The following is a 13,547-nucleotide window of genomic DNA, read 5'->3' as shown; positions in this document are numbered from 1 at the left end:
AATCTTGTAATGAAATTCTGCCACGCATCTACGCAGACGGCTACAGGTAAGCCGCTGCAACTTAGCTTCTTGAATTGAAAGCATTTATATTTTTTTAATGTTTTGAAAGTTATGGATGTTTGTTCTAGGAGTACTAACACTTTGAACTTAATGTCCATGCTTTGTACCATTTGTGAATCTTTCGTTGAAAGCCACATAAATAAAGATCCATTTTGAAAACACTATATTTGTTGCTAAGACGGAACAAAGAAGGACGAGTTTGATATGATTGCTGGGAATAGTCGTCTGTTCTTGGGTTTTAAATAGAAATATGAATACATTACATATTGAAGAGAAAAGGTGGTTATCCGATAGTATATGAGAGATCGTTGCATGTTGAAGGTAGTGTTGAAATGTAGCTTTCGGAACACTGCAATTAACACGTCCCTACACAAGATGGCTGCCATGCGTTACAAAATGATGGCTGTTACCCTTAGCCAAGGGTATGGCAAGGGTTGCACTAGTAAATACAGCAAACTCAACACTCGTAAATTCAGTTTATGTGTAATGATAAACCTGTTTTCATGTTTTCCCTATTACATGAGAATGCTTGTTTGCCAAATCTATGTTTCTAGACCACTGAAATCCCGAAAATGTAACAGATACATAGGCGGTAGAACCGATGTGTTGCTGCACCTTATAGAGAGCTTGTTTCGTTTTGTACTTCCTCTATTTCAACTTTTGTAGAAATACAGAAAAAAAAAAGGTTTGCAAATAGCAACCAGATTCGAAGTACCTGTATTATATAGTATGGCAAGGGTTGCACTAGTAAATACAGCAATCACAACACTCGTAAATTCAGTTTATATGTGTTGATTAACCTGTTTTCATGTTTTCCCTATTACGCCATAGTACGGATTCACTTGTAAACTGTTAAAAAATTATCAGTTTGTCAAAGGAAATGTTTGATGATTAATATGAGTGTTGACTTCTGGCATGCTGAGTGAATAAAGTCTTGAACAAGACCGGGGAACAAGATTAGTCAAATGAATCTAGCATGTAATCTGCTGAAGTGAAATAATGTTCTAAGAACTGGATTTACTGTTTGAAATATTTAGAAATTTGAAATTTCCTTTGTCACCTTTAATAGTTGATTATGCAATGATAGGTTGGTAAAAAATATACAGGATAAAACTTTGTGAATATAACGACTAACTAAAATTATAAGGCAATTAAATGGTAGCTTCTGTTTTCTGAAATCTGTTAATATTCATCGTCGCCTTTGATGATGAAGTTTGATCACGAGGATGAGTGCTATTTAGTATTATATTTTGGATCAAAAATTTGTCTTCCATTGATTGGTTAAAAGAGCTTCACGTGATTATAGGTATTTTGAACTATTTTAGAGTGTTGGTGTGTTTGACACTCCATGAAGTACTATTTGCAAAATGACGTCACTTTTATGACGACATTTTGCAAATAGTGTATACTATTTGCAAAATGATGTCACAATCACCCTTCTTTACAATCAAGTGTACGTGGTCCGTCCACGTCAACCCGGTCCCGAATTCTAGTGTTCAGGTTTGCAGCGGCCATACGAGCGCTTGCATACATGCGACGGGCAACTCTGGCGGTGCCACGGCTGCTACGTTTTTCAATTTCCGATCTCTCGCACTGTTGCGTATTGCAGGCGCTGCGCTGCCGCCGCAGTGCGGCTAAGCCTAACTGCGACCAACCCCAACACGCAGTGTTGCAGTGTAATTGTGTACACGGAGCGCTCCGGGGTTAGGCTAAGCCTATAATGATTTTCACTTTTTATTCAAATTTTTGATCCAAAATATAAAACAAATATACTTTGCCTAGTTTCGAGTTTCTTGTTAAAACTATGGGCCTCGGTGACTCCAAACTAGTACTATTCACTTCGGGGCTGCGCCCCTCAGTGAATAGTACTAGTTTGGAGTCACCTCTGCCCATAGTTTTAACAAGAAACTCTCAAGGCCAAGTATATTTGTATATTATTGTTGTGATGACTGTAATCATCAAACATTCGTGTATACTTTCGAGTCTTGGTTTTGCTTTATTTTCCACTGTAGTTGTACTAACTGCTGCCATTTTGAAGTTGCAATTTACATTCTCTTAGGCTTCTTTCAGATTAGAATCTCTTGCGTTGCTGCACCGACTTTCACTGACTTTGCTACCATCAGCATTATTGACATTTACCAGGGGTGGATCCAGGAAGGGGGGTGGGCGCGAAAAACATTTTTCCCACTTCCGGATTTCATCGGCTGAAAAGCAAAGAAAAACAAAAAACAAAACAAAACAAAAAACAACAACAAAAGACTTACATCATGATTATGCGATTATCTGGTGCCATTCTGGTGCCACTACAATAGAAAATCTATAAGGGGGGAGGGGGGAGGGGCACGCGCCCTCTTTCATTTTTCATTAATTTGTATTTTTCAACAATTAAAGGGGGCGCGCGCCCGGTGCCCCCCTCCCCTGGATCCGCCACTGTTTACAGCGCAATTCCACGCCTTCACAATCCGGCTTTATTGAATCATCAGCCGAACAGAATGGTAAATGTTTTTACAAAAAAAAAAAGTGGACCTAAATGAAGGGGTACTAGGTGAGCCATTTTAAAGCTTAATATGTTTTCATGACAGAATTTGAAAGAGATGGTGATGTCATCACCTTTGGCCTGTACATAATGCTAGATAAGTCTTCATTCAATTTCCCCTTTCGCAAGAGACTAATGAGAACGACACTTGGTAATTCCTAAAGTCTGACAATTTACGTGACCCATTCAATCCTTGATAAAGGGCAATATGGGACATGTAACTTTTTAAAGATGTTCATCGAAGAAAAGATATGACATATAATCTTAATTTGCATATTGGAACGGCATATCAGAAAAATGACTACCATAAACTAATAAACAATAAATTTTAGAAGGTTCACTTCAAATGATTTTTACCACAGTGCTTACATCATCAAATTGAGCACATCGTTGATCCAGTTTGCAATGCTACTTTATTAGGGTGATGCAATGTGGCCACCTTTTACCTTGCTTGTCTGGTTGTGACCGATACTACCATTCAGTGAAAGCAAAATGCCATAATTCTCTTATTCTGAGTCCAAATACAGTGCACTCCCGTTACAACGAACACGGTTATAACAAAATTTCGTTATAACGAAGTAAAACTTCTGGTCCCAAAATTATCGCCATTAAAGTCTATGGTACAAAATTCGCTTATAACGAACACAGTTATAGCGAAATTTCGTTACAACGAAGTCTTTTCAGAGCGCCACTGACAAAGAAAAACAAAAGGAATGTGCTCCGTTATAACGAATTGAGGATCGCTTTCGAAAACACGTAGCGGAACAAGCATTTATAGCGTCTCTGCATGGGCGAACGCGTCACATCACTGTGTGTTCGCTTGGTGTGTCACGCACAGTTTCCGAGGGGAACTTGCGTTATTGTAATACAATAATCTGAAATTGAATAACTATTTGTTTTATTGTTCACATAGCTTTCCAGTGTATGACGAGTATTCAACAAACAGAATATGATATAATTATGCGTGGCTTCCTTGTTTTCGTTATATGTTGTATTTGTTCGGTTATAACGAAATTTCGTTATAACCAAAGAAAACTGCCGGTCTCGAGCATTTCGTTATAACGGGAGTGCACTGTATACCAGTTTGTTCGTATGATTGCAAGCTACTTGTCAGAGACGTCTATAACATGGTATGGATTTGCACTGTCTGTACAGGATATTAATTAATCATCATGACTCTACGGTTATTACGCGTATCACGAAGAAAATAATGCATTATTTGTTCTCCTATTATGAAACATTATTCGTTATTGTTCATTATCAATTATGATATATGATATCGTTTAGTGTGTATATTATAATGATACTGTAAAACCATCATCAGGTGTCACTATATTTGTGTAACTTTCTCCGTTCAATGACTAAGAAGACATTGTCCGGTGAGTATCATGATGCATTGTAGAACTGTCGATAACGAGAAGTAGAATTCACCCTATCAACGGACTTTCTCTACTTAAAAGAAGCTTTATATATGTTATCATTGCAATTCTAGTGGCCTTAATAGACGATATAATCACATTTGTATTCTTTAAAAATTGGTGCCATTGATTAGTAAGAAATCAGAACAAAGGTAACTTTTTTGTTAACATTCCTGAAGTAATCATGATAGGGTGTTTTTCATTTGCACATGTATGTTGTGTTCCGTTTGTAAGAACACTTTGTAATAAAAATTGGCTACCATATTACTATGAAATACATATTATATAACGATATATATCATATCTATTATGATTATCATTCTTATCATTATCATTGCGATTGTCATGGTTATTATCTTGGGAGAGCTTTTATATAATATACTAACACCATTTTACACGCACGGGGCCTTGTTCATTCATCACTGTCTATATTATTCAATTAAATTTACTGGGGATTTTCTACATTCTGTTGTATACCTGTAAATTCTGTACCTTTTGTCCTGTGCCTTCATCCAATAGGTAAACGAGTTTACAAGCTGCTACCAGATTTATTGATACTCGGAGGAGGCAGGTTGACCTACATTCATGTTATTTAATTTGCAAGCCAGTAGTATATCGTTGCTTAAACTCATAACTAAAGAACAAACACACATCTACACGCATAAACACACATCTACCTCCACTCTGCATGATTCACCAAACTGACTTTCCACTTCATTTCCTGTCGTCATTTTCATTTCACTGTTAGATTTTGAAACACATAGCAGACACGTTCTTAATTTTTGAAGACCTATGATAGTGGATTGCAGATACGCCACAAAGATGTTCAGATTACCTACAGATGAAATATAGAAAGTAATGAGTAAATACAATAGATCAAATATTGTCTGATTACAAAAAAAAACAAAAAACTGCTTGCCCAACCCCGTTAAAAAAAAAAATACTAAAACGGATTTGGCTCACCTGAATAATAATCGTTACTGACAAAACATAGATTCAAACATAGTTACACAATTGATAACAATAAACTTAAAATGTCTTTGTAAATAATCATTAATACATCATTAAAGATATACGTTAGTACACATACATTTCCATTATCTATTATATCAATTTCCATTAATTTCTAGACAGCATGTTCGTCATACTGGAATCTCCTTTTCAAGTCGACTTCTTCTAGGAGTCACAGACTCATGTAGAATGAAAAGGCCAATCACATTACAGAGAATACGACTCTAGGTGGAATGAAAAGTCTATTTGATGAAAATCTGTTTTAAAATTTCCAAACCGATTTTCAGCAAATAAAGTTTTACTTCCACTTAGAATCGCATGCACTTGACTATTGCACATAAGTGGTTTCTAATCATCTCGCAAAAAATCAAAACCTGAATGCCCGTCTGGACCAAATCTATACCATCCTTTTAACCCAAGCAGAGGCAGGTCATATTGGGGCGCGCGCTTTCTCGGAAGTGAAGTTCCCATATACATTCACTGTAACCGGCTGAAAGCCATACACTGCTAACCTTTTATACTTCGACGATAAAAATCCTTGCAAGACAATGAAATTATCATAATTTTGTTCAGACGAATAATACGGAGATATAGAAGTACACTCAGTTATTGAACCATGCTCTATTTAGATGAAGAAATAAAACGATGTCTGTACATTTGTCTGTAGTAATAGTCAATGCATCGATTGATGAGATGTGCCGAGTCGCTGTCGGGTATGATCACGTCTGTGCTTGACTTCTGAGCCTGGTCGTTCTCCAAGGGTGTCCTCTCGCACACATGCCTCTTGGCCAATCCTTCGAGCGCCGCGTCCAGGGCCATGATCTCGATGCATCCGTTCTTTTGCGTCTCAGCAGTCGTCATCGCTGACTGCCAGTCGAAATAATCCTCCCTGTAATCGACCCCGATCATCTGACAGATCCTTTCCACGCAGGGCTTCGGCGCAGTCTTAAGATCGGCAGCGTCGATAATCAGCGGTTCAGGATCAACGTGTGATTTCACGTATTTCCACAACTGGTAGATCTCGCCGAATTCGTGCTGCGTCGAATAGACCATTCCCATGTCGGAGGCATCTCCCGTGCCCATCGTGTGGAGGTGTTTTCCCTTTAGCAGCTGACTCGCCGTCTCTTCGTTGCTGCTCTCTGGGGGATTCAGGCTCGGATCTTGGATCAAGAAGACATGGCGGAAACCAGACGGAAGGAACTTGTGACAACCTTGCACAGATACAGCACTATCTTTCACTATCACGAGCTTCGTGGATGCCTCCAGCGATTTCTGCACTCCTTCATATCTGAAACCAAAGTTGGTTTGATTTTTTTATCAATGAGTTCAGAATACAATTCAGTTACCAATATACGACGATTTTAGCACTTTCATCTACAGCAGTTAAACTTTGGCATAGAGATGGAGCTATTTCCAATATCTCAATTACAAATTGTACTTAACTCATTCTGACGTGTTGGAGGTCACATACTTACATTGTACAAGAGCCCTTGCGAGCCATATACATCGATTAGTTGTCTTTCAATAGGGGAAAATAATATGTTCGACGTTGATTAAAAGCAAAACAACCCCCCCCCCAAAAAAAAAAGAATACATGCAGTGTGGAACATTAAATATCTCTGAATTGCCTTTTAACAGATTCTCCCCCTCCCCATCCTCCCCCACCTGGACAGGTTATAAATCGGATACTCGGCTGACATCACATGAGCAAGGGACCGAAATGACGGTAAGCGTCTTTTTTTTAAAGGTACAATCCATGTTATAAACTATACCTGCACCAAGAATCACGACGCCATAATACGTCGGTGTTCAGAGAATGACATGGAATTTGAAAGGATGAAGAAACGGTTACAGCTCGTTATTCCGAAGGCTCTTTATTCCTAAGATTCGTTATTCCGAAGGTTCATTGTTCCGAATTTCATTTTCGGATTAACCAATCTTCGGAATAACGAACCTTCGGAATAATGACACAAATTTTCGGATTAACGAACCCTATTTCATTTTCGGATTAACGAACCTGTAGGTATAGGGAATTTGCGTGTTTCGGATTAACGACCCTTCGGAATAACGAACAGCACCCGAAGAAACGATCTTGGACGTGGAAACACTGGTATGAGGATCCTTTATACTATTGTAAGATCTACTCGCCAGTGATAGAATGAATATTATATTTCTTTCAATACATCCACCAAACAATACAATTATGTTAACTTTCCGTCAAATTATGTTCCCGCTCTCCATGTATGGTAGTAGTCTCTGAGTTTTGGATCCTACTACTCTTCCAGATAGTTTTCATATTGCTTACATCATGATTCTCTTGATATCGCATGCTCTGTTTCAACATGATATTGGCAAATTACAATAGAGGGTTTCTGTAATTTCTATTTTATGGAATATTTCTTTTTCAACAGCTTAGTAACGAAGCATTTCATTCACCTATGCAATTACTCCCTCCCATTAACTACAAAGGCAGGAATTCACTTAACTGTTGCTAGCTTGGGCAAACTTTGAAGCAACTTAAAAAAACCCCGACAAAGCATGCATATAATTTGAATGCATTACAGAACCACTTATGACAAGATTATAATTATGAACTTTTTTGAAATGTTCTTTTTCACTTACCGTCATGATTTGTATTTGTATGTTTATCACATTGTAACATATTCTTATTTTGATAAATAAACAGTTGATTTAAATCGAAATTGAACTGAAATATTAAAGCAAGGGATTATTAATCAAATTAGAGAAAATGTGAGCAAAAGCTACGGGGAGAGATATATTGTACGTGTGCATGTATATTGAAGCAATTCAAATGTCATTGTGGCCTAATATTACCCATGCCGCTGCACTATGAATTCCCTCGCTGTTTCTGTTAGAACTGGTGTTTTGAGTTCATTCAATTTGGGATGGCAAAATATCGCGTTATCATTGTGTTTACTTTCCTGAATTAGCTGAGAAGCGCTCTGTCACTGCGGCAATTAGCTTGCCTATTATCAGACGTTATCCTGCTAACATCCTGAATTTCGTTTCTATCTCAGCTTCCTTTGGCGGGAATCGGAAACAACCGGAAAGATGATGTTCGAGTCCCACAAATAATTGTGGGAAATGCCCTTGAGCTAATATACACAGACAGACAGGCAGACAGACATACAGACACGCACACACACACACACACACACACACACACGCATATATATATATATATATATATATATGGAGAGAGAGAAAAAGAGAGAAAGAAAGAAAGATACATTTTGCGTCGTCAAAACTACCTAATCATTATAACATCGTGTTATGTGTAATGTAACTTTTCATCGTGGCTTGCGTACCATATAATGTGTACTTTGTATTGGCCATGTTTACGGTTAGAGCTGAAATCATACTCCAAATAGCATGAATGACATGGCATTAGATAGGATGTTCCTTCACGTTTATACCAGGCATCATAATAGCACGTTCATCTTATGATTATTGATAACAAATTCAATAACATTTGTTGTTAATGTTCAAGTTTTTGGTTCTACAATTCCTATTGGATTTTGAACGGCTACAAAATAAATGATTTTGTATCACAGCTCTTTTCAGTTGTATGAAGTTATAATACTATTTTCCGTCTAACATTGCTGATATCTAGATTTATAACAAGACAGTCCTAATAAACAATAACGCAGCTAATAATCTCATTTTTTCCCCTCAAAGTTAAATTAAGTATTAGTTCAACACGGAAGTAGTCCTGTGTTTCCTGATCCCTAAGAATTTATTTCACTTATGTAATGTATAATACTCACGAGAGTAAATATGGATCTGCCTGCTGGAAAGAATGCAAGCCCTTCAGCATGACAAACATCCCCTCTGCCACCTGAGCAAACTGCGGCTCGTTCCCGGAGTACGCTGGCGGAAGGACCGGACCGTAGACCCGCTGGCTGGCGACTCGAGCGTAGCGGCATATTCTGAAGGGTTCGAACCATAGCTCCACGTCCTCTCTGGCGGATCCGTCCAAATAGCTGAGGCATTTGAAAAGAAACACAGCTTCGGGGCAAGGGACGGACCAGATTATTATATTTCGCGCCTCTGACTTATTGTATTCAGTCATTTTTTGCGATGTATTCTGTCGTCTAACAGATCGATAGGTTATGCTGATCACGAGCCGTAGAAATAGCCACCACGATCTCGAAATAACTTGTTGATTTATCTATGGGCTTTCTTCGGGCACTCGTCACTGTTTCCGTGATATTTCCGAGCCGTTGATTACCTTCATGCATAACATACAGGACGTGCCTCCCCTTTGTTTTGTTGGTGTTGATGTGTTGTATGATATTGTTATCCGGTCTTTCGTCTGTCCATCCGTCCGTTCGTCCGTCTAGGTGTTCGTTATTCCGCCCCAAATCTCTTTGCCACAATTTACGAGAAACACAAGGCAATGATTCATCCTTCACCATAAAAATGAGGTTGGTAAAAGTTCTTCTTCTGGTTGAGTCTGCCTCCTTCAATAAGCTGTAGATTCTAGCAGCCTGTGAGAGCTGCATGCCAGGAAATTGTACTTTGGATAGAATAACACGCACACAGACACATAAAGAGAAAACTGTGAACGTGCAGAGGTCATATCAATTGGTGTCAAAGATAACAGTTACACCCAACGATCGGGGTCAAAGGGGCAAGGTCATGATCACTTTACTTCAGGTAAAACAAACATTTCCAGCTAATGCTGGCTATTACTATAAAAATTGTAGTTAGAAAGTCCAGTGAAAATAGAAGTTGGTACGATGGACTATTGGACCACATAATTTTCGCATTACAGTGGTTGAAGGCGAAGTTAATCACGACTTTGAAAGAGAAATGGTGGTGCGCCCTCTCTCGATCGCTGCGGACAGTCTCGGGAAGTCGATTCCTCTGAAACTCATGATGAAATGATAAATTCGTTTATAAAGCGCAGAACCCAGTGCACGCATATTCTTCTATGCAACAGGAGCACCTGATAGGTTTAAATAAAACTGAACAGTTGGATGAAGGGATATGTGCAAATGGCAATTGTAGATGTAATGATAAAATTCAGGCGATTCTTTTCATGATCTTTGACAATCTATATTTAGTTTTATTTCACAAGCAATCTATCAGGATCTACCAGTGCCTTCGTTCGACCCTTCGTCTATGTCCGACCTTTTGACATGTGAAATTTGGTATAAAAGTCCTGTGCAAAAAAAAAAAAAAGATTCTGAAATTTCGTGGTGAGTGGGTTAATGTCGAACCCATCAGGTCTTAAACCTAGTCATGTAACTAGATTTACATCAGCACAACAGCTCGATTTATGAATGCAATCTTAAATATAAGTGAACGTTGAATCTCCCCATGAATCTCTGTCCGTTCACATCCCTGCCCCTCTCCCCCATCCACGCTCACATTTCCACATATGAAGTTTTAACGCTAATACTTAAGTCCCTTGGCTGAGATAACGGGGTAGAGCGAGAGATAACGGTGCACACTAATTAGGATTTCTCGTGACTCAAAAGTCTTGGACGTCCAGGGGATTAAACGTCCGCCAGACATTTTGACGTACGCTTTGTCCAGACGTGTCATTAGTTCCGGCGTTGTGTCAAAGCAGCACCCGCGCGATGGCTGTAGCGCTCTCTGGGCTGAGTGTGTTGCCAAGTCTCAGCGTGCGTCGACAGCAGTAAATCTGAAAAAGAAACTGATGTATGACAACACTGTCAATATAGCATCACAATGCGAGCAGGAGGGTGTCTGAAATCAAGTGCCTTACTTTGTCTTTCCTTCGCATGGATATCAGCATCTTTGTAAAAGTTATGTGCGGATGTTTTTGTCTGACTTCGAGAGTATATGGTGCGCTATGATCATATGCAGCTACTCATGCTGATTTCTTTTGTTTCACGTTTTGGCACGGAATTGTTTTTCCTCTGCTTTGCAATCTTGGACATTTGATATAAAAGGAACAAGAACTTGCTATCATTGTTGACTTTACTTTTCATTGCAAGGAAAGACTCTTTTTGGGAATTGGAATTTCCTACTAGACCTGGATGCTTGAAATCTCAGCGATGTAAATTGATACAAGTAACAAGTTGAGTAATGTGGTGCGCTTATCGCTAACATAGTCGGCATATACAGAAACCATCAACGGCGTACTATTTCGCCCTTCTACAACATCACAACGAATTGAACTTGTATATTTCATCAATCGAAGCGAAGTGAACTGGCCAAGACATGGCACATTTTGTGAAAGTCGCCTTGAGTTCTCTCCTCCTGGTTACGAGCTCTGTGGCCATCTCTTTCCGAGAGCAGCCGGAGAGTAGGACAGTTGGTGCGGGAGAGACGGTGCAGCTGTACTGCTCCGTTAACAACCAAGTGGACGTTCATCTCTACTGGCAGAACTTGGATACAGCAGCCTACATCAGTTTAAATGATAGGATAAGTCCATACGGCCAACTCAATCGTGATCAACTGCGTCGTTATCAGATCACTGGCAACGCTGAACGTGGGGAATATTATCTGCGAATTCAGAACGTCACCAAACAAGATGAGGGCAGGTATGCATGCGTTTTCTTTCTTAACTTTAATTATTACAGTCAAGTAGCAAAGTTGAAAGTGGTGCGTCCACCTGATCGGGGATACCCTAAATGTACGGTGGAGCCCATCAATCGTCCGACTGTTGGTGATAACATCACGCTGGTGTGCGAATCACGAGGTGGCGACCCTCCCGCCACGCTGTCTTGGGTTCGGGGAACCACCAGGTTGGTCACGAAGAGAGGGCGCCACTCTAAAGGGGATCCAGTTATTCAATACTCTATGACCCTCACTGAGGATGATTCCGATGTCAGATTTACATGCGTTGCGAATAACCAAGCTCTCCAGCAACCCAGGACATGCTCGTTGACTCCACTGAGGAGTAGCCTTGGAGTCATGCTTCTTCCGGTTGTGGCAAGCGTTGAGGTCGGGGATTCCTTCAAATTTGTGTGTGTTACAGAGCGTATGCCCAATTTGGTATATCAGTGGTACATCAACGATACTCCAATAGATGGACGTGAGACTAGATTCACGTACATAAGAGGTGGTCAGCAGCTTCGCATTGAGGCTGTGACACTGGAGGATGATTACGCCTTGGTAAAGTGTGAAGTGACACAAAAGGATTACAGCTATACCGGTTCTGCTGTCGGACTTCTCTGGGTACAGAATAGCGTCAGCACGCCTGACATACTGGAGGCAACGTCGCCTACGACACAGATACCAATACGGCGCGTAACAAACCTGAGGTCTCTGTTTGATAGGACCACTACATCCAAGGCTACTACCGCGGCCACAACAACCACTGCAACAACGCGACCTGTAACAACTACAGCCGCCACCCCGTCGACAACCTCAGCTACAACGACGAAGCAATTGATAACTCGGGTTGCATCTACTCGTAGTGAAACATTGGTTCCTGTAATCTTGAATAATCCGAGCGTGGCTGATTCCGAATCGTCGGAGTCATCGCTTTCGTCCAGCTATAGTTCGGTATCGTCACTCTCCTCTGAAGACCACGAAGCTACTGCAAGCGAGACTGAAGGTCAGTTAGAGAACAATCTCCACACAGATGGGAACGAATTGAAGTCTAGTTCCGACACAACTCCAGACCCCGAGGTAAACGACATAGACAACGAAGAAAGACGACCTTCAGGGGCAGTCAGTGTCACGGAGGACGTTGTAAGCACCGATACTGCAGCAGACGGACAATTAACAACGGCTGCCGCGAACGAGATCGACAATGCCATCGACCAGTCCTTGGGCACACCTGACGTGACTGCCACGGTGAACCAAAACGAAATTGCCGGCGACTTGGGGAGTGGCCTAGACATTAGCAACGATGTAGAAGGACTGACCATGTTCACCGACACAGGTCCAAAATTACCGAACGAGGCGGGGATAGGCTACAACTCTGATCGGTTACGGGGGACGCCGAACTGGGGTTTGATCGCGGGGTTGTTCGTCGTCTTCCTACTCGTTATTATCGCTGTCAGTGCTCTAGCAGTCTACCTCTATCGAAGAAAGGGCAAAGAGTCTAAACAAGAGGTTGCCACGTGATAACCAGTGACTTAAAGCATTGAACCATTAGATTATAGCTTGTCATATGTGAAGCCCCTGTGAAAGTCCTCAGACATACACTGGAACCGGTGAGCTGCTGAATACTGCCTTTAAAATCATTAAGAGGCATCTCCATGATACTGTCAGATACGGGCTTCCGGAATGAAGGTTAAATAGATGTCTTGTTTGTATATTTTGTTACCTTATTGTCAGAATATGACCATTGCGTAGATACTATTAATCTGTTTCTTCACCACGCCGTGGACTCGAAGGATAACAAGGCAACAGTGAACTCAGTCAGTCGTAGTCTGGATCGGATTTACTTTGTTGATGATACTTTATAGCTCCCTGCTACGCTTGACGTTCCTTCTTACTGGTTCACAATGTAAAGCCAAGAGCCAACAATGAAACACTGATAAATTTCTCAGCAGAATGCTACCTGGGTCGCA

At 40.4% G+C, this 13,547-nt stretch overlaps 1 protein-coding gene across 1 annotated transcript; it reads left to right on the top strand.

The window, feature by feature from the left end:
- The first annotated feature begins 10,881 nt into the window (after positions 1-10,881).
- Positions 10,882-13,098, top strand: LOC139739138 (uncharacterized). The gene has a single exon (XM_071649755.1). It carries the CDS (start codon positions 11,242-11,244, stop codon positions 13,096-13,098), a length of 1,857 nt encoding a protein of 618 aa, XP_071505856.1. The 5' UTR covers positions 10,882-11,241.
- The last annotated feature ends 449 nt before the right edge of the window (positions 13,099-13,547 follow it).

This window comes from Diadema antillarum, unplaced genomic scaffold (assembly GCF_040938485.1).
Source record: "Diadema antillarum isolate AM-2024a unplaced genomic scaffold, OU_Dant_1.0 seq00000783_RagTag, whole genome shotgun sequence".
NCBI classification, from domain to species: Eukaryota; Metazoa; Echinodermata; class Echinoidea; order Diadematoida; family Diadematidae; genus Diadema; species Diadema antillarum.
This window is presented reverse-complemented; position numbering and strand designations above follow the sequence as displayed.